At 40.7% G+C, this 21,683-nt stretch overlaps 1 protein-coding gene across 3 annotated transcripts in view; it reads left to right on the top strand.

The window, feature by feature from the left end:
* LOC132898136 (poly [ADP-ribose] polymerase tankyrase-2-like) overlaps positions 1-21,683 on the top strand; it is a 136,154-nt gene that overhangs the window by 78,386 nt on the left and 36,085 nt on the right. For all 3 annotated transcript variants that reach the window (XM_060939549.1, XM_060939548.1, XM_060939547.1), the window contains one exon: positions 19,686-19,935. In XM_060939549.1, coding sequence (XP_060795532.1) covers positions 19,686-19,935 — 250 coding nt within the window. The remainder of the gene's footprint in view (positions 1-19,685; positions 19,936-21,683) is intronic.

The following is a 21,683-nucleotide window of genomic DNA, read 5'->3' as shown; positions in this document are numbered from 1 at the left end:
CGGACCTTCTTGCTGTGAGGCGACAGCGCTAACCACTACACCACCGTGCCGCCCCATGAAAATAATCATTTTAGATATGTTATTTTATATTGAAAAATTAGCTGTCTCGGAGAGGACATTTTTTTTTTTTTTTGACACAATTACATACTAATTTGACCAAAATAGTCTGAAAACTTACTGGCATTCAACATTAAAACTTAACTATGTTTCCAATGATATGGAACCAAATATTTGTTTTATGGTATAAAGAATGATTTAAGTGCATCCCTTTTGGAGCTACCTGTGGTCAAAAAAGCACTTTTTCTAAATGACACGAGTAATTTTGCTAAATATGACATATATTGCCATACATTCACCAAAAATAACGTTATCGCCACATTTTTTTTTGCATGGTAAATATAGCTATCACAGGGCTACAATAAACAACCAAGTTTATTTAGTCAAGCCTTTTGATATTGAAGATAAGTGTTAAATGTGATTTTTAGCTTGCGTACCCTGATTGTAAAACAACCCTCAAAGGTTAATGCTACATCCCCCATAAGAGCTGTCTCGGATTATATACAGTACTGTGCAAAAGTCTTAGGTACATGTAAAGAAATGCTGGAGACCAAAAATGGCTTGAAATGAAATGTTTCAACATTAAAAAAAATACTCTAAGCATAAGCCATAATAAATGAAACAAAGCCAATGTTTGGTGTGAGACGACCCTTTGCTTTAAAAAAAAAAAAAAGGCTACAGTGAGTGCAGTTTTATGCGGAAATGAGCTGTAGGTTTTACCGAGCATCTTGCAGAACCAGCCACAGTTCTTCTGAACACTTTGACTGTCACACTCGCTTCTTCATTTTGGACCAAAACCCAGCAGCCTTCATTGTTTTCTTTTTTTAATCTGAAAAGTGCTCTCTTTAAATAATATTGGCTGGCGTTGAGTGGTATTATGCCCCTTTTCCACCAAAGCAGTTCCAGGGCTGGTTCGGGACCAGTGCTTAGTTTGGAACCGGGTTTTCTGTTTCCACTGACAAAGAACTGGCTCTGGGGCCAGAAAAACCGGTTCCAGGCTAGCACCAACTCTCTGCTGGGCCAGAGGAAAGAACCGCTTACGTCAGCGGGGGGGCCGAGTTGTTAAGACCAACAACAATAACAAGACCGCGAAAGATTGCCATTTTTAGGTGACGAGAAGCAGCAGCTGTACAAACGCGAAGTTATCCATTATTATTATTGTTGTTGTTGCTGCTGCTGCTTCTTCTGTGTTGTTTTTGCTTTGATATTCGCACCAAGGTTTATGCAAACGTAGCGACGTAACTGACGTATACAGCGACGTAACTGACGTATACATCGACGTAATGACGTGGCTCCCTTAGCACCGCAAGCTATGGAAAAGCAAACTGGTTCTCAGCTGGCTCGCAAGTTGAACGAGTTGTGAACCAGCACTGGCCCCGAACCAGCCCTGGAACTGATTTGGTGGAAAAGGGGTATATGAGATGTATTCCATCCAGCTAGCATGATACTGAACGAGACTAGTAGCTGAATGGAATATATCTGATGCACAACGAAAAAACCTATTATTATTATTATTATTATTATTATTATACATATTCGATGGAGCAATTATAGATTTTACAAAAAGTTAAGAACAGGGCGGTAACTTACCAATGTCGAATGCTGATTCTGATTGAATGTAATTCAATGTTCTGTCGATCCAATGTACAAAGTCAAAGTTCTAACAATAAAAATGGTACAAGTCCAAAAAAACCTGAACAACAACCCAACTTGTATACAAGTTATATCCAGGTTGATCGTTCAAGTTCAAAGTTACTTTTGGTCGTAGGTAATTGTTCCACTGCAGTTGTTCAAAACAAAAGAGCTTTGCTGAGCAAAGTCCACTTATAAAAGTCTCTGTCACTTTTCCTCACCTCCAAGTAGAACTTTGACAATATTTCCCCTATTGCTCTCTTCCAGTTTTTCGGTGTCCATTGGTATGTTTGTTTTTTTTTTTTTTTTTGTAAATATGCATGAAGAATATCCAGTGAAGTTTTTATAGCCTTTCGGGTGTTCAGCGCGTCTTTCTCTTTAAATCTTCCGCTTCTAATGAAGCAAACATCACGGCCATGTTTGTGTACACACTGTCAGTCACTCACTAGTGCGGAAGTTTTACATCTCCAATGTGTCCCTTTTCCAGTTTTTCCATATATTTTAATGCAGAGGATTAAATGTGTGAAGAATATCCAGGGAAGTTTTGGTAGCCTTTCGGGTGTTCAACGCGTCTTTCTCTTTCAAAATGTATCTTCCGCTTTTAACGAAGCAAACCTCGCGGCCATGTTTGTTTGTAAACTGTCAGTCACTCACTAGCATGGAAGTTTTATGTCTCTGATGTGTGTCTTTTCTAGTTTTTCGATGTCCGTTGGTCTGTTTTTCTCTTGTAAATATGCATGAAGAATATGTAATGAAGTTTTGGTAGCCTTTTGGGTTTTCAGCATGTGTTTTTTAGGTTTCAGTTTATTTATTTAGTGCTTAAACCTCGCACTGGATTAGCCTCGTCTTCTCTGTCTCCCGGCCGACAAAAATGATTGTGCGCATGCACAACAGGAAAGCTTTGTCGTTGGATCTTCGCATGAGCTCTGACGTGACGTCGTGTTGTCTTGACAACGTGCAATATTATAACAATATTGCACACTCTCCATTGGGTAGAGTGGCATAATACATGGAGGATAAGCGATATGATAATAATATTGTAGGCTATCAATAAACTCGCTAGAAGGGAATAGAATACATGTTATTTACCAGCTGGGAGGTCCGTATCGTGAAATACCATGACCGAGGTCAGTATTTAAGGCCGAGGTCACGGTATTTCACCATATGAACCAACCTTAAGCTGGTAAATATTTTATATATATATTTATTTATTTATTTATTTATTTTTTCCCCCCTTTACCAAATTCTAACAGAAAACGAGAGCGCCCGAAAGGGAAAACTGAGCCGCCATTTTGAATCCTCATTCACGGCTGCAATGCAAATGGCTTCCTCCTCGGTATACAAGTGCACTTCCATGGCAGGAAAAAAAAACTACATTTTGCCGCCTATGTAGTCCCCTATTTATACAAATAGGAGTCATTCAGGATTCAGCCATGTTTTTGCTCGGCGTTAGCAACAGTTAGAGGTTTTTAGCTTTCTCCTGAAATGTTTTCTTTTATTTCTTCTTCCTCAGGGTAGTAAAACTCGCTTTCGCTGTGAACAGTGTCGTTATCGCTATCCATGCTGTAAAATTAATGCTATTCTCCTGAGAAATGCTGGCAAACATAAGATTTTTGATCATCTTATAAATAAATCTTATTAAAAAAAAGATGAAGTGTTGACAAAAAATGCTACTATGTTTGTTGTTGTTGTGAATGAGCGAGTCGCCAGAGGTCTATATCCGGGGTCCATAGCTGGGGTCCGTACCCTACGATACGGACCCGCTCGCCAGCCAGTCAGAGCGCAGGATTTGATGGAAACCAGACCACGAAAAAAAGTTTTCATTCCATGGAAAAAGTGGCCTGTATGTATAATATGTAACATGCTCCTCAGATACAAATCCTTTATTTTTTTTTTTTTTTCCTCTTCCCTTCCCTGTAACATTTAAGTTTGTGCTGGAAAACAAATGTTTGGAACTCTAAAATTGTTTTTGTACTGACTCGATAATGTAAAAGTCATAAAATAGAAATCTATAACAGTTTCTATTAAAAAAAAAAGTGGCCTGAGACTTTTTCACAGTACTGTACTTTATGTATTAGTTGAGATAAAAGAAGTAATCTGTGAATTACGGCTGCAACAAACAAATTTCAGAAACAGTTTGTTTTAACACAATGGGTTACAGACAAATATAAAGAATTTCATCATAAAACATGCAAAACAAAAGAAATGTGAAATTTGTGGACTTAAGCCTAGGTCACAACTGGCCGTACGTGCTCCTACGGCCGGTCTACGTGCAAAGAATGCAAGAAACGCACGGAGGGCGCGCGTGTGACGTGCTGATTTTCGAGCCATAGACCGGCCGCAGAGGTTCTTTGTCATGTCAAACAAACTCTACGGGCGCTTATGTTTTTTTTCAGGTTGCAAGACAAACTTACAGCCAACGTGTGTCTTTCTCCACAAACAAAAAAAAAAAAGCAGCGATTTGGGAAACACCAAAAATCGCACGGCCAAAAAATCGTACGTCCGGTTGTGACCTAGGCTTTAAATGGATCTTTATCTCTGTGTATCTTGACCGAAACTGGACTCGGTCTGTCGACTCGTCATCACTTAATGATGCCTTCTCAGTATTAAAAAGGCTATATTTTACCAGGCTATTTAAGCTCAGAAACTGTTGCGCACATTTTACTACGACTAGATTAAAAAAAATCAAACCCCTTTGCATGAAAGAGTATGTAATAAGTAAGGAATTAAAATACACAGGCCGTGGTGTTCTAGGAAAATAATCAACAGGGTGTTGTGATGTGACCCGCTGCAGTTTGCCAGTGCTAACAATGTTTTATTAATTAAATAAAGAGGACGTCATACTTGTTTTAGGTTGGGTAACGTCCAGGAACCAATCACTTGTAACGGTTATAAACATGTTATGCAGGGCTCGACGTTAACGGTCGTCCGACTGTACGGGACAACCAAATTTTTGGTCCAGACAGGTCAAATCCACATCTGCCTGTCCGACAGGACGAGTTGAATATTTGTTGAAATCATCATTTTTATAGTAATTATTCAAGAGTCAATATCAATCAAGCTAGTTCAGTCCGCTCAGTGGCCGTGTTATTGTTTACGAAATTCCAGGGAAGCCGAGCACAGCTGGTGCATGTGTAAAAATAACCACGTCGTAATATCTAATTATAGATTATTAGACTTCGTTGAAATTGGAGAAATGGCGATCAAATACCTCAATAAAATAAATATCTGTGGTGGATCTTCATTTCATTCGGACATTGGTCGTATTTTTCTTTTGTATGGTCCACATTAATGATCACGAACTCGCTCGTGGTTTTTCATTCATACCGTGATCGTCACCCTCATCATGTCCAACTTGTCTTTTGGTTTCATTTCGTCAAAAGAAAGTGGAAAAAGATGACAATCCTAAGTCGTAAAACTGCAGATCAGGTAATGGGTTAGAACAACACAGCGCCATGATGGGGCATTGGATGGATTCTGTTTATTGTTAGTTAAAGTTGGAGTTTTATTGAAATGCAAGTCATAAAAGCATAATCATAACTATACCTGCTTTTTGATCAACTTTATTAACCACTTTCCTTTCACTGAACTCGTAAATACATAGGAATAAAAAGGTTACGGTCAGGACAAGTGAAAAATCTTGCTGGTCGTCCGACTGGACGAGTCGATTAATAAGTTAATGTCGAGTCCTGATATATAGTTCATCATAGTACCTCGTTGATGTGGCAAGGCTTCCTGGTGTGCCCCCCACCCCAACTTGATCGTTCCAGTTCCTACCCACTATCTAACTCCCCTTAGTGCAGTTACTGACTGGGGACGGTGGGGTAAATCTATCCATCCCTCCCGCCCTCCTTCCCAGCTGCTTGTGCTGTGCACCCCCCACCCCCCCCCCCCCCACACACACACACACCCCTGAGGAAAATGCGATCTGGCCTCATAAGTGCCCAGGATTGTCTAGTGTTGCTGTGATTGACAGGATGCCCCTCCCACCCAGAGAGCATGGCCACTTTTGCTTCCTTGGCTCTCGACCATGGAAGGCTGATGCATCATAAACATTCACACCTGCAGTCTCTGGACGATAGCGTGAGCGCTGTACCTCCTCCTTATGCCTCTCAAAAGCCCAGGAGATTTATTGAAAATTTATGGATGGAGTGTCTGGTGCTTTCCAGTTTCATGGTAACGTGAGAGAGAGGGGGGTGAAGAGATGGAACAAGTATTTATAGCTGCTATAATGCAAGCGATAACAGGAACTAATGTGTCTTGATATTTCGGAGCAATAAATGGAACTATAAACAGTTCAAAAGCATGATGCATCAATCAGTAGTAAATTTAAATAGAAATAACACACTAAAGGTCATGCTGTTATTGGAAACTAATCCACTTTGGGGTAACTGTTGAGCACTGGGCCACACCACACCTCTCCAATCACTGAATATTTAAATAATATTGGCTGGCATTGAGTGAGTGGTCTATCAGATATATTCCATTCAACTAGCATGATACCGAAAGAATCGAAGAGGAGTTCAATATCATGCTAGCCGAATGGAATATAGCTGATGGACCACAAAAAAAGCTGATTATCATACACACACTCTTCATATCAGCATTCTCAAAGGCCAACGCAAGCTTACCCATGACTTGATGTTAGCGTGGCAGTCCAGTTACCTTCTAGCTGGTGTAGCATTCAGGAGTAGCTTTAGCGAAGGCCAATGCGAGCTTACCCACGACTCGGTGCTGTTAGCGCGGCAGTCCAGTTACTTTCTAGCTGGCGTAGCATTTAGGAGTAGTGTTGGTGAAGGCCAACGCGAGCTTACCCACGACTCGGTGCTGTTAGCACGGCAGTCCAGTTACGTGCTAGAAGAAGAAGAAACTTTTGTCACATGCACACTTCAAGCACAGTGAAATTCATCCTCTGCATTTAACCCATCTGAAGCAGTGAACACACGCACGCGCGCACACCCAGCGCAGTGGGCAGCCACACCAGAGCACCCGGGGAGCAGTCAGGGGTCAGGTACCCTGCTCAAGGGGGCACCTCAGCCCAAGGCCGCCCCACATCAACTTAACCTGCATGTCTTTGAGATTGTGGGGGAAACCGGAGTACCCAGAGGAAACCCACACAGACACAGGGAGAACATGCAAACTCCACACAGAAAGGCCCTCGCCGGCCACTGGGTTCAAACCCGGAACCTTCTTGCTGTGAGGCGACCATGCTAACCGCTACACCACCGTGCCCAGCCGGTGTAGCATTCAGCAGTAGTGTTAGCAAAGGCCAACGCGAGCTTACCCATGACTCGGTGCTGTTAGTGCGGCAGTCCAGTTACTTTCTAGCTGGTGTAGCATTCAGGAGTAGCTTTAGCCAAGGCCAATGCGAGCTTACCCACGACTCGGTGCTGTTAGCACAGCAGTCCAGTTACCTTCTAGCCGATGTAGCATTCAGCAGTAGCGTTAGCGAAGGCCAACGTGAGCTTACCCATGTCTCGGTGTTAGCGCAGCAGTCCAGTTACCTGCTAGCTGGTGTAGTGCTAGCGCAGGCCAATGCTAGCGCAGTCAAGCCGTGTTGTTGTTGTTGTTGTTGTTGTTGTTGTTCTCCCTGTGTAATTTACTTAGTTACTTTTAAAATCAACAGTGACGGCTACACACAACGGAGCGACCTGGCAGCCAAAATTCTCTCAAAATCTTCCATTTTTAATGAAGTAAACCTCACGCCCATGTTTGTTTATAAACTGTCAGTCACTCGCTATCGTAGATGTTTTACATCTCCGACGTGTGTCTCTTCCAGTTTTTCGATGTCCGTTGGTATGTTTTTCTCTTGTAAATATGCATGAAGAATATATAACGAAGTTTTGGCAGCCTTTTGGGTTTTCAGCATGTCTTTAGTTTTAATTTATTTATCTGGTGCTTACTTATAGTATAGCTAATCCTAGCAGTAGCACTGGATTAGCCTAGTCTTCTCTCTTTCCCGTCGGACAAAGAAATGATTGTGCGCATGCACAGCAGAAAAGTTTTGTCATTGCATCTTCACATGATGTCATGTCTTGACAATGTGCAATATTATAACAATATTGCACACTCTCCATTGGGGAGAGTGGCGTAATACATGGAGGATAAACGATATGATAACAATATTGCATGCCATCAATAAACCCACTAGAAGGGAATAGAATACACAAGTTATTTACCAGCTGGGAGGTCCGTATGGTGAAATACTGTGACCAAGGTCTTGAAAGTACTGAGCGAGGCACTCTGGGTCGAGGTCAGTATTCAAGGCTGAGGTCACGATGTTTCACCATACGAACCGACCTTAAGCTGGTAAATAATTTTTTTTTTTTTTTTCTTTACCAAATTCTAACAGAAAACGAGAGCATCCAAAAGGGAAAACCGAGCCAAGCCGCCATTTTGAATCCTCATTCACGGCTATAATGCAAACGGCTTCCTCCTCGGTATACAAGTGCACTTCCATGGCAGGAAAAAAAACTACATTTTGCTGCCTATGTAGTCCCCTATTTATACAAAATTGAGTCATTCAGCCATGTTTTTGCTCGGCGTTAGCAACAGTTAGAGGTTTTTAGCTTTCTCCTGAAACATTTTCATTTATTTCTTCTTCCTCAGGGTAGTAAAACTCACTTTCACTGTGAACACTGTCGTTATCGCTATCCATGCTGTAAAATTAATGCTATTCTCCTGAGAAATGCTGGCAAACATAAGATTTTTGATAATCTTATAAATAAATCTAATTTAAAAAAAGATAAATGTTGACAAAAAATGCTACCATGCTTGTTGTGAACGAGCGAGTCGCCAGAGGTCCGTAACTGGGGTCCGTATCGTAGGATATGGACCCGCTCGCCAGCCAATCAGAGCGCAGGATTTGGACCGCGAAAAAATATATGTTTTTATTCCATGGAAAAAGTGGCCCGTATGTACAATAATTTCCTATAGCAGCATGTCCCATAATGGTTTATTGCTTACTCAAGAAACCCCACCTGACCCAATCTGATACAAGACCTCGACAACACCATGTTTTCTGAACATTTCTGGCTTGTTATCAAAGCAAGAAGTGTGTGTGTGTGTGTGTGTGTGTGTGTGTGTGTGTGTGTGTGTGTGTGTGTGTGTGTGGTGGTGGGTTTTTTTTTGTTTGTTTTTGTTTGTTTTTAAATCTCCGCCAACTTTGTTGAAGGAGGTTGTTTTCACTTCTGTTTGTTCCTAACAGAACTCAAAGTAGTGAACAGATAGTGATGAAATTTGGAGGAAAGCATGGCAATGACCCAAGGAACAGTTGATTTTAGATTTTGATATGGATGCGGATCCAGGATTTTTGTCTGTTCCTAACGTAACTCAAAAACTAGTGAATGGATTTGGATGAAATTTGGCGGAGAGCTTTAGTATCATCTTAGGTTCAAGTGATTTTGATTTTGATGTTGATAATGTATGGACTCTACTGAGTGCCCTTCTAGTTTATTAATGGTTTCTAATTAGTTGTTAAAGTGCATATTCTGGACCAATTTTGTGTTTTGTTTTGTTTTTTTTTATATGAAAGTATGTCCCTTTACACGCTCATCCAGAAGGGTAATTTTGCACAAGGCCATCTGTCTACAGCAGAAAAAAAAAAACGCGTCTGGAAAAATCCCAAGGGAGTCTGGAGCCAGATTCGTGACGTTACCTGCGGAAGCGCCAGCAGGCTGCGTGAGCTTTGCACGGTTTCAGTGCACAGCCTGTGTAGACCAAGCGCTCCCATTTCTCTCTCATTGTCCGGTCTTTTGGGAAACGCTGAGTACTAATCCCATCAAGATTGGTGTTGCTACACTCTCCTACGATACATCTGTTAACCATTTTAATAATTACGCGATAACGTTGAAGAAATTTGCAGAAAACCACCAGGTCGTTTTCTCATAAACAAACCAGCGCTGACGTAGGATTCAGAGGGAGGCATCCCGCACGCGACGTCACGAAAATCAGTGTTTGCCGGGAAATCCAAATGCCAAGTTTTTTCAGAGGCGGACCAATTCGCCTCAAATGGCTTGACTTCACCTGAATTTTTCTGGTTTTGCGCAAGGTAAAAAAAATTGCAAAGAATGCAGAATGTTAGATATTTCACCAAAGTTTAATATAAAATAGGAGAATTACATTAATCTTGCTCCTGAATTTACCCGTGATATGTGCTTTAATATGTGATAATTGGACCAAATTAAAGTGGATATACAGGACTGTGCAAAAGTCTTAGGCTCTCATTTTTTTTTTTTCTTTTCATACCAACTTTGTTATAGATTTCTATTTCATGATTTCTACATTATCGAGTCAGTACAGAAACATTTTAGAGTTCCAGACGTTCGTTTTCTAGCACAAAATTAAATGTTACAGGGAAAAAAATGGTATCTGAGCAGCATATTATATAAAAGAGCACTTTTCAGGTTAAAAAAAAGAAAACACAACGAAGGCTACTGGGTTTTGGTGCAAAATTAAGAAGCAAGTACGACAGTCAAAGTGTCCAGAAGAACTTACTGATTCTGTAGGATGCTCAGTAAAACCTACAGCTCATCTCCTTATCAAACTGAACTCCCTGTCCCGGAGACTATTTTTTTTTTTTTAAGCAAAGGGTCGTCTCAAACCAAATATTGAACCGTTTAATGTCATTATTTTTAAGCCGTTTCATGTTCAACCCCTGGGCCAATGAAGCACCATCTAGTGGGCTGTGAAATTTTTATTTATTTTCAGGTTGAAGTGAATTTTTTACTCGTAGTAGGGGACAATTGCTGGGTTGCATCCGACGTCACATCCGCCTCGTTAAGCTACGGTTACGCTACAACTCACAATGGGTTATCGATGAAAATGAGGCATTTTGGTGGCGATGTACACATGAGCTGAAAGTTGTGTTACACAGCAGGTGAACACTTGACTGTCATGCCTTTGCGCACTTTGGACCCAGTCGTTATGGGAAACACCTGATTTGAGCGCAATCAGCACACGCAAATACGGACGCTGTTTTCACAGAGGCTTTGCCAAGTATTATCGTCATCGCAGAGGTAGACAGTAACGAAGTACATTTACTTGAGTACTGTACTTAAGTACACTTTTTGAGTATCTGTACTTGAGGTTTTTTTTTTTGGACACTTATGACTTCACTACATTTGAAAGGCAAATATTGTACTTTTCATTCCACTACATTTCCATCAAGGTCGTCGTTACTATGAAGCAGCTTTGAAAGAATGTTTTTTCTATTCTTTTCTAAAAGGTGGTTTGGTTTTTTCGCAGGTTTCACTGAAGTAGCCGATCAGTAATCACTAGGGTCACGTCACGTCCATAGACTGTAAAAATCAAGTTTAGTGACTTCTCAGCAGCATTATTTGAACATGAACAGTTGATGGCGGAATAGAAGGAGGCGGTTCTTCTGGGGAATGCACGCACTCATGGTAGTACCTGGAAGCCATGTTTCAGTTTTCTGTATGGATCAAAGATTCGTTTCATTTTAAATGTTTGTTTGCTGAAAACGAACCACATCACTGCCTACAAAAACTCACCGTCCAACCTGTAGGAGCATCTTGAGGTATATAAGCGTCCCTTTCCAAGAGAAAGCTTGCAATGAAGTTGTCTGTGCTTTTAGAGCTAGCGATAACGTTGCAATAGCTATGCAGTCTGGTTAGTCAAATGACTTTTTGTATGGATTTGCCCGCCAAGTTGCCGTAGCCTTGTCCACGGCTAACGTTAACGCACAGCTAGTTAACTTGGACACTGTTAGTTAGCATATGAAAACGGAGTTACGCTAACATGAATAACGTTAACTTATCTGAAGTCCTTTCAGAAATATGTTTTAGCATAATCTTGCCAAAAAAAAACAGAACATAGAAATCTTTCTTTTCTAGTAGCGTTAGCTACCCAATAGGATTTCAAGTTTGAAAAGAGTTTGCTAGCATGTCGGGTGGAGTTTCACTGACTAGCTAGTTTAACGCTAAACCACCATGATGGCACAGCATGCGTTCATTTTGTTGAATTCACATTTGTCTTTGGTAACGGCGTTAGGTTTTGTAAGCGCCGTGTCAATAATACAACGATGCGTTGACAGAAAATGTACTTAAGTATTTTTAAAAGCAAGTAGTTTATAAATATGACTGGACAACTTTCACTTGTATCAGAGTAACATTTGACCAGCGGGATCTGTACTTGGACTTAAGTTGGGTTCTTTGTCCACCTCTGCATCATCGCCGTCACGTTTGTTTCTCGCCATGTTTATAACACTGTTTAAATATTCCGCTCTCTGTTTTGCTTTTGTAAATCTCACACCTGCTCATAAACGCTCTTCCTGCACTTAGATCCGTCTATCTTGTAGTGTCCCGATCCCCAGATCTTTAACCCAGCCACATTATAAAAAGTTGTACACCTCGATGCTCTTCCAGGTTTTCATCTGTGTGTCCATGTAGAACGATGTCTGCAGCACCAGGTAGTTTGAAATGTCGGGGAAATTAACGGATGGATAATTTTCCAACTCGTAGGAAAAAATCCTCCTTTGTTAGCGTGTAAGGATCTAATCCCACTGAGTGGTTTCTATATCCACTTCTCTTGAGTGTGTTTATTGGTTTTAATAACTTGCTTGTTTGCTGAACACAAACATGGCAATAAGTTCGTGTTAATTAGGGATGGCGAAAACTTAAAAAAAAAAAAACTTGACCGACCACCGAGCCTCATTAGCCGGTTAAAGTCGGTTAACCTATGAGTTTAAACAAGGATGCAAACAGCACGCCTTTTGGCGGATGCCGACTTTTTCACGGCTGAATCGTGCAGATCCGATTTTTTTTTTTTTTTTTTTTGGGGGGGGCGTTGGAGTGTCTGAATAATTTCATCAAAGTAAATTCTGTATTAAAATTACTAAATAAGCAAATGCCGTTACAGTTCATGAAACATAGGAAGTATAAGTATGAGAAGAAAACAGTAAATCAGAAAGCTGCGCATGTTTTCGCGGAAGCTGCGCAAATGTACACAGCTTTCTGATTTACTGTGTTCTCGTACTTCCTATGTTTCATGGACTGTAACGGCATTTGCTTATTTAGTAATTTTAATACAGAATTTACTCTGAAATTATTCAGACACTCCAACTCCCCCCTAAAAAAAAAAATCGGATCTGCACGATTCAGCCGTGAAAAAGTCGGCATCTGCGCCTTTAGTTTGTGTGGAGAGATCTGATCTGCAATAACATGCATTGTTGGCTACAGACCGAAACATACTTTCAGAATGCACTGGCCAAGGAAGGACTAAACTCGATGTGCCTTCTAATAATAATAAAAAAAAAAACAGAATAGTAATTTGTAAGCTAAAAAGCCTGTGTCTGCACTTTTCTTTTGCCGAGTGGCAGCGGTCTTCAACTGGGGCGGGAGGGCGGGACATGACTGAATGGGTGTTTCTAATTTGTCAGCTGTCGTCCTTACACCGCATGGCATGCCCCAAGCATTTACAACACAGAATTCCAGGTTCTCTGCTCCAAAATCGGCAGCTTCAAAATGATTGATAATTTTATTTTTTATTTTTTTAACCGACAACCAAAAAAAAATTAACCGGTTGACGTTGATTCGGTCAAACGGTCATCGGTTAACATCCCTAGTGTTAATGGACCAGACTCCACTTTTGGATCATTAATCCCTTTTGACTGCAAATGCCCTGCATGCATGGTTTGGCTTCTGGCACATCTATACAGTTTTAAATACAATACCTACAATTAAAGACAGTTTGTTTTATTGTATTAATTTAATTCCTGGGCTCCCGTCTGTAACAGGGAGTGATGTCACATCCCATTAATACACTTTACAGTCGATTATTAGATTCTAATAGAATAGATGAGCCAAAATAATTGGGGATTTTTAAAAAAAATTTTTTATGGGCCCCGACTCGTTACAAGTATGAATAGGTGGGTTTTAAAGTAGAAAAGGTCTACAGCATTTCTTTACATGTGCCTAAGACTTTTGCACAGTACTATATATATAATATATGGTGGAAAGAAACAACAGACGCACACACCCGTAATTCATTTGTGTATTACGTTCTACCCAGAAACTGTGCAGTATTATGTTGTAACTCCTTTTCATCGCTGGTTAAGTAAACATCACATCACGCGCACACAATCCACAGCAATGAATCGTCATCATGGACATAATCAAATTTGTTGACGAATTGTTGCAGCCTTACATTCACATAACCTGTTGTACAAATCTTCAAAACGAGTGAATTAGTGTCGGATCATTGTACGTTGTGCGAGACCGAGCCTACAACTACGAGGCTCATGTTCACACGTTGACATCATCTTGCATCATGACACAAGTGGATGAATGAATGTGAAAGGATTGTGATCATCAGATGTTAAGGAGCATGCTCACTCTGCAGTGTCATCAGTGTGCGCTTTGGCGTTTGAATTTGTGCCTGAATGCATCCGTGCTCACATTTTAATTTGCATTTCGCTCACCTGCGGGTCAAATGTGGATGTCCGAGCCGCAATAGTTGTACATTTTGTTGGAAACGCTTGCTGTAAGTTCTGTTCAGGTCAAAATGATCCATAAATGTCAAACTATACCTACTGTCTGTTGCAGCAATGCAATAATTTCAGCTTTTATATGCTTGATTGAAAGTCAAACGTACGCAGCGTTTCCATCGGAGCTCATGAATTTTGGTAGTTTGAGACTAATGTAGCTGACAAGGAAGGGAAGCTTATAGCTACTGGTGCAGCAGTGTGCAAACACATCACACGCTGATGCTCAGGATCTCTGACAGACTCGCTTCCGTGGTTAGCTCATCTGGCTGTAGGCCAGGCTGGATGAGCTTACAGTGGTGCTTGAAAGCTTGTGAACCCGTTAGAATTTTCTATATTTCTGCATAAATATGGCCTAAAACATCATCAGATTTTCACACAAATCCTAAAAGTAGATAAAGAGAACCCAGTGAAACAAATGAGACAAAAATATTATACTTGGTCATTTATTTATTGAGGAAAATGATCCAATATTACATACCCGTGAGTGGCAAAAGTATGTGAACCTCTAGGATTAGCAGTTAATTTGAAGGTGAAATTAGTCAGGTGTTTTCAATCAATGGGATGACAATCAGGTGTGAGTGGGCACCCTGTTTTATTTAAAGAACAGGGATCTATCAAAGTCTGATCTTCACAACACATGTTTGTGGAAGTGTATCATGGCACAAACAAAGGAGATTTCTGAGGACCTCAGAAAAAGCGTTGTTGATGCTTATCAGGCTGGAAAAGGTTACAAAACCATCTCTAAAGAGTTCGGACTCCACCAATCCACAGTCAGACAGACTGTGTACAAATGGAGGAAATTCAAGACCATTGTTACCCTCCGCAGGAGTGGTCGACCAACAAAGATCACTCCAAGAGCAAGGTGTGTAATAGTCAGCGCGGTCACAAAGGACCCCAGGGTAACTTCTAAGCAACTGAAGGCCTCTCTCACATTGGCTAATGTTCATGAGTCCACCATCAGGAGAACATTGAGCAACAATGGTGTGCATGGCAGGGTTGCAAGGAGAAAGCCACTGCTCTCCAAAAAGAACATTGCTGCTCATGTGCAGTTTGCTAAAGATCACGTGGACAAGCCAGAAGGCTATTGGAAAAATGTTTTGTGGACGGATGAGACCAAAATAGAACTTTTTGGTTTAAATGAGAAGCATTATGTTTGGAGAAAGGAAAACACTGCATTCAAGCATAAGAACCTTATCCCATCTGTGAAACATGGTGGTGGTAGTATCATGGTTTGCGCCTGTTTTGCTGCATCTGGGCCAGGACGGCTTGCCATCATTGATGGAACAATGAATTCTGAATTATACCAGCAAATTCTAAAGGAAAATGTCAGGACGTCTGTCCATGAACTGAATCTCAAGAGAAGGTGGGTCATGCAGCAAGACAACGACCCTACGCACACAAGTCGTTCTACCAAAGAATGGTTAAAGAAGAATAAAGTGAATGTTTTGGAATGGCCAAGTCAAAGTCCTGACCTTAATCCAATCAAAATGTTGTGGAAGGACCTGAAGTGAGCAGTTCATGTGAGGAAACCCACCAACATCCCAGAGTTGAAGCTGTTCTGTACGGAGGAATGGGCTAAAATTCCTCCAAACCAGTGTGCAGGACTGATCAACAGTTACCGGAAATATTTAGTTGCAGTTATTGCTGCACAAGGGGGTCACACCAGATACTGAAAGCAAAGGTTCACATACTTTTGCCACTCACAGATATGCAATATTGGATAACTTTCCTCAATAAATAAATGACCAAGTATAATGTTTTTGTCTCATTTGTTTAACTGGGTTCTCTTTATCTACTTTTAGGACTTGTGTGAAAATCTGATGACGTTTTAGGTCATATTTATGCAGGAATATAGAAAATTCTAAAGGGTTCACAAACTTTCAAGCATCACTGTATGTGATCGCTCTGTCGTCCATCCACAATTTACAAAAACTGCTACTCCTCCTACAGGATTGATCAGATTTCGATCAAACTTGCATCCAATGTCCCCCAGGTGGGTGTGCATAAAAGTTGTCAAGACAGTGGTGCAACCGGTCATATTTACGATTTTATGGGTGTCCTGAAATTTTTGGGTCACTCATCACACCAAACGCTCCTGTTCCTAAACTGCTAGGATGTTTTCACTGAAACTCACCCAGAAGACTCTAAAGACATACATTCCAGCAAGAGTTGATCACCAGGTGGCGCCACCTCCCATGGAACCATGGATGACTCTCCAGAGGGGTCACGTTCAATTTCGTGAAAGTCACTGCTGCTACTTCTCCTGCAGGATTGATCAGATTTTGATCAAGCTTGTATGGAATGTTGCCCAGGTTGGTGTGTATAAAAGTTGTCAAGATGGTAGCCCCACTGGTCATTTATGATTTTATGGGCATTTTGAAAATTTTGAATCACTCATCACATTAAATGCTACTGTTCCTAAACTGCTAGGACGTTTTCACTGAAACTCACCCAGAAGACTCTAAAGATATATATATATATATATATATATATATATATATATATATATATATATATATATATTCCAGCAAGAGTTGATCACCAGGTGGCGCCACCTGCCATGGATGCAGCTACACAGGGGTCATATACAATTTCGTAAAAATCATTACTCGTCCTACAGGACTGATCAGATTTCCAACTCGCACAACAGTGGCTGGTATGAGCTACAGCCTCATTGAGGCCTTTTTTTTTTTACATAAAAATGGATCTCAAAACGGTCATTCCTTGCATTCTCGGTACGGTACATCGAGACGTAAGAGATGTAGCTTTCATATTTCTAACATTTTGAAAGTAGTATTGCACGTTAGACGTGATTTCAGACAAGAGAACACGAATGTATTTCGAAGTTTCAGTATTCTTATTCTTGCGTGCACATAAGGTGTTTCTTCTGAGCAAAATATTAGAGATAAACGTGGGATTTAGACACGAGCAGTCGCAGCCAGATTTCATGTCCAGGATGTTTGTTTTTATTTGTGGTTGCTTGGCAACCTGCAAAAGGGAAAATAAAAAAAAACTGCTTGTTGACTTTTCTTTCTTCCAAAACGAAAGCTTTCATCAGGTGTGCATGTTTTAACTATCGCACATGCTATATGCTCTGAATCCCACCACCTGCTGCACTACACACATCAGTCGGGATGCGATCTGCTATCCATAGACAAGTTGTAACTGAATTGACGTACGCGGACGACAGGCAGCGTTTTCAGAATCAGGAACACCGGTATGTGGAAAAACGCTGACGACAACTGAGCAAAATAATGTTTTATGCAAAGCCATTAGATCATCTTGCTGATGACATGTCACCTTGGAGTTTAACAAATGGAGATAAAGACGCGAGCCAGACTCGAATGTCTTTGTGTGAAATGAGAACACTAGTTAAATCATTTCTGAACATCGTGCTGACTTTTTTTTTTTTTTCTTCCCTAAAACTCGTACTGGACAAGCAGCCTGGGGCTTTTACTAGCCCTGTGGTTGGGTATAAATTTATTTGTCCACACCCGAGATACGTGCGTCGCAGAACGCGAAAGAAGTAGCTATAAGCTTCTCTTACTTGCTAGATCTATTCCTGTCCCAGAGCTGGTGCAAAGCTTGAAGCAAACTTGAGACACCAAAAATATAAAAATCAGCAGTTCCATATTTGTAAATGTGCATCATGTTGTACAATTGGTTGTATTTGGGTCAGTTTGATCTGAGAGGAACGGAAGTGCAAAACGTCTGTTCGTTATGCTTTAAATCTGAAACGTTTGCGACATGTCACATGACCACAATCTCTTGCTGGCACTCTGTCCATCAGGAGTATACGGGTCTGTCTCAGAAACCGGGTACTGTGGGGGTACCCCACTAAATATACTCGCAGTCAATAAACTATACGGTTTTGAATGGTGATGTTGGTTTTAATTTGAAATAAAACGATGAAAGAAATAATACAGATAAAACTAAATCTTTTGATGTGAATACTCTTCAGAATTTGGCAAAAATTCTGCAAATTTGTGGAAAAATGGCGGCTTGATCTGGGACATGATAAACGGTTGACTACATCGCATTCCCGTAAAAAGGTTGTAGTCCACTGAAAAGTCTACAGTTATCACCAAGTCGTAACTTTATACACCTAAGGATTGGTGCGCTCACAGAATAATCATAACCGTAATAAAACATCATGCAAAATATTTGATCACCGTTGTAACTCCATTTTCCGCAGACCCAAAACCAATACGATCGTGTGGTTTGATCTAAACGGAAAACCTCAGGGTCAAGGTCTCTACCTCACCAAAAGTAGTAACTTGAAATCACTACGCCATATAAAAATTTAGTTATAAATCTGCGATTTTGTTTTTTAAAACGAAAGCTGAAAGTTAGGTATAGAATATGTTTCTTACAGAATATGTTACGATGGTAGCTGGTCTTGTATGAATTTCTGAGCTATAAAATGAGTTGTGGTCTATTTTTTACCGTAGCGTGTTGTGTGCGCGGGGAAGGACACACATTAACAATTTGCATGTGTAGAATGGAATTTTCCACTCCAACAGTTAGAAGTTGATCGTGCTTCCATTTGCGGTCTTTCTGTTACGCGAGTGATCTGTTCGGACGTTATCACTGAAAAGGTGTGTTTTGACAGTTTTATTTTGTTTTAGTCTTGCAGTATAAGGCAATAGAATGTTTCTTTTTCATCTTACTTTCATATTTCGTAGTGTTTGCGTATTTTTGGCCAATATTTTGCAACCATGGTCAATTTAGATCGAACTTTTGATAGAATCTACGGCCAGTCATTTTGCTCCGTCTGGTGCGGTAGTGATGTCCCGTTGCTCGCGCGCCGCAGCAGAGACCCGCGCGACCTTCAGCCGGTACAGTCGCTGTTCTTTTACCAGCGCCGTTATTCTCATCTTTCCGGTGTGTTCTTGAGTTTTCCATCGTGTCCTATTTCGCCACATCAAATACCCAAAATGTATCATATTATTCATATTTAAGTGAATAATCAATTCCGTCATCGTAACTTGGCATTTTTAACCCAAGCAATCAAAAAGAGGAAATTTATTCAATAATTTTACTCCTCTGTGAAGGAGGGGCTTTAATTCTTCATGATGGAGTTGTTTTATATAGAAATCAATTTTACAAAAGCATTTGAATTGTAATCAAGAAAATGTTCCACAGTGGAGGCCAGATAAAGCAAGATACTGTCTTTATTCTTATTAAACGCAAAAAATGCAGGTAAATGCAAAAAAAAAAAAAAAAGTAAAATTAGAAAATTTATTTTTTGACCTTAATGTCCCAAATGAGAGACCAGTTTCTGAGACGGACCCACATGTGTGCATGCATGAGATGGGCTTTTCTTCTTAAACATGGCTAATAATCCATTCTGATGAACGGATGGAAAGATGTATGCTGAGCGTTTTCAAAAGTAAAGCGATGGCATGGATCGGTGCGACATGTTGCGCAACAGCACCTCACTCTTTCTTTCGTTCTTTCTGTTCCTCGTTTTTGTGTTCTCTCGCTCCAGGCCGATGACGTCCGTGCCTTGCTGACCGCAGCCATGCCGCCGTCTGCATTGCCAGCCTGCTACAAGCCGCAGGTCATCAGCGTTTCAGCCTCCGGTGGCGTGACGAACTCGGACCTCTCCTCGGGTTCTGGCTCCGGCTCCGCCCCCCAGCCCTCCACCTCGGGCCTGGAGTCACAGGATGGCCATTTGTCCGAGATGCTGGGGCCGTCAGGGGCCGAGGGAGCTGTGGGAGTGGAGAAAGCCGAGGAGGGTGAGTGTGTGAGGCTTGGATTAGCAGTAATAAGATTGGCGCACTACTTGGCAATGACCAAAATACATCCCGGACTTATGAATATAACTGTGAAAGTTATTTTGAAACCCGCTGTACGTCTTGTATGCAGGTGTGAGTGTAACTAACGCGGTATTCGGATTATTCAGTTCACGGTTTCTCTTACTTGGATTCCTTTTCTAATAACTCTGAGTGAGTTTTGGGAAGTCTCCTCTTAGTATTTTAAGTATCAGTCCTGTGACACGTCTTTTAAAGACTTATCACTTAGACATATTTGTGCATCCGCTTCTCTTTTTTTTTTTTTTACAGTATCCATTTTTAAAGTTGTTTTTAATGTTTATTATTCTGTCCGCATTCACTGGATATGAGCAATCATACGCTCCGATTGGCTACTCTACTACTAGGATATCAGCTCATATGCGGTGAGGAGAGAAAAACAAAATGGCGGAGCGCGTTGCTGAACCAACCGAGGACGAAATAAAAACTCGACTCTGAAGCAAAACCCAAAAAAATTAAAAAAAAAAAAAAAAGCAGCAAAATGTGGGGGGGGATTTCTCCAAGAATTATTATTAATGCATTTTTCACAAATTGCTCCTGTCATTTTGCCGGTTTGTTTACATTCTAAGCGGAAATGATTTTGTCGGCTGTTTTGTGTAAAGTTTTAATTTATCGAATTTGCTAAAAATAAAAATGCTCCGTTTTTCTCAAAATCCAGTGAATGTGGATAGAATAAAACAGTTATTCCACTCAATCTCGTCATACATGGCTTATAGTCGACTCGGTGCTACGCGCCTCATCGGCTATCGGCTCATGTACGACTCGATTTCGTGGAATAACTGTTTAAATATTCCTCTTGTCTAATTACTTTAGTACTATAAGGTTCGATCTAGGTTGAGAGATATTACATCATACTTTTGATATTGTTGGCCTAGCTCGCTTAAAGGAGAACTGAAGGCAATTTTTTTTTTTAATTATCAAAATTCTATTTCTCATTTTATTAAATATCGGAATGCATTTTTGATCGCTGTTTTGTCGCTGCTATAGCAAGTTATGAGTGTTTGAAATATGCTGTGTAATATATCAATCCATATGTCAAAGCAACGGCCGTAAACGAGATTCGTTGAGACCTGTGCGAGACATCGTAGGACGGAAGTAAAACGTACAGCGGAAATCAAAGCGACCGACATCTGCCAACGTTGTCAGAAGACGCGCGCGCCCTCTTTCGAATGCTGACGTGATCAAGCCGGAAGTTTTGTTTGTTTTGATAGCAATCAGGAAAGTTTGAAAAAAGTTGGCAGTAATCGTCATTTAAACTCGTTTTTGTGCAATACTTCGTCTGGAAAACAGTTTTCAAAATGGCGGCACTGACACCTGGCTGCATTTCGAAGTCTCGCACAAGTCTGGTGAAGATCGCGTGGATAAACGACGCCTGCCGTGGACCAAATGAACTAAATAAAACACGGCTAAAAACAGGCCGATAAGTATAATATTTAATTGCAATTAGCTGCCAATATGAGCCACGATATAAGGTTACTAAAACCGAAAACGTAATTGAATAACACGTTAATTAAGAAATAAAGCAAGTTTAAAAATGACTTCAGTTCCCCTTTAATTGTGTAACGAATGAGCATGTTTCCCCAGGCCTCGATGTTAACTTTTGACACCCTTTACCCTGCAGGGCAAAAAATTTTTGCCCCCTTGAATTTCCTTTTGCAAGTTTTCAAGTACAC

The sequence above is a fragment of the Neoarius graeffei genome, chromosome 14, assembly GCF_027579695.1.
Source record: "Neoarius graeffei isolate fNeoGra1 chromosome 14, fNeoGra1.pri, whole genome shotgun sequence".
NCBI classification, from domain to species: Eukaryota; Metazoa; Chordata; class Actinopteri; order Siluriformes; family Ariidae; genus Neoarius; species Neoarius graeffei.
Note: the sequence above shows the minus strand (reverse complement) of the source record. Positions and strands in the feature narration are given on the sequence as shown.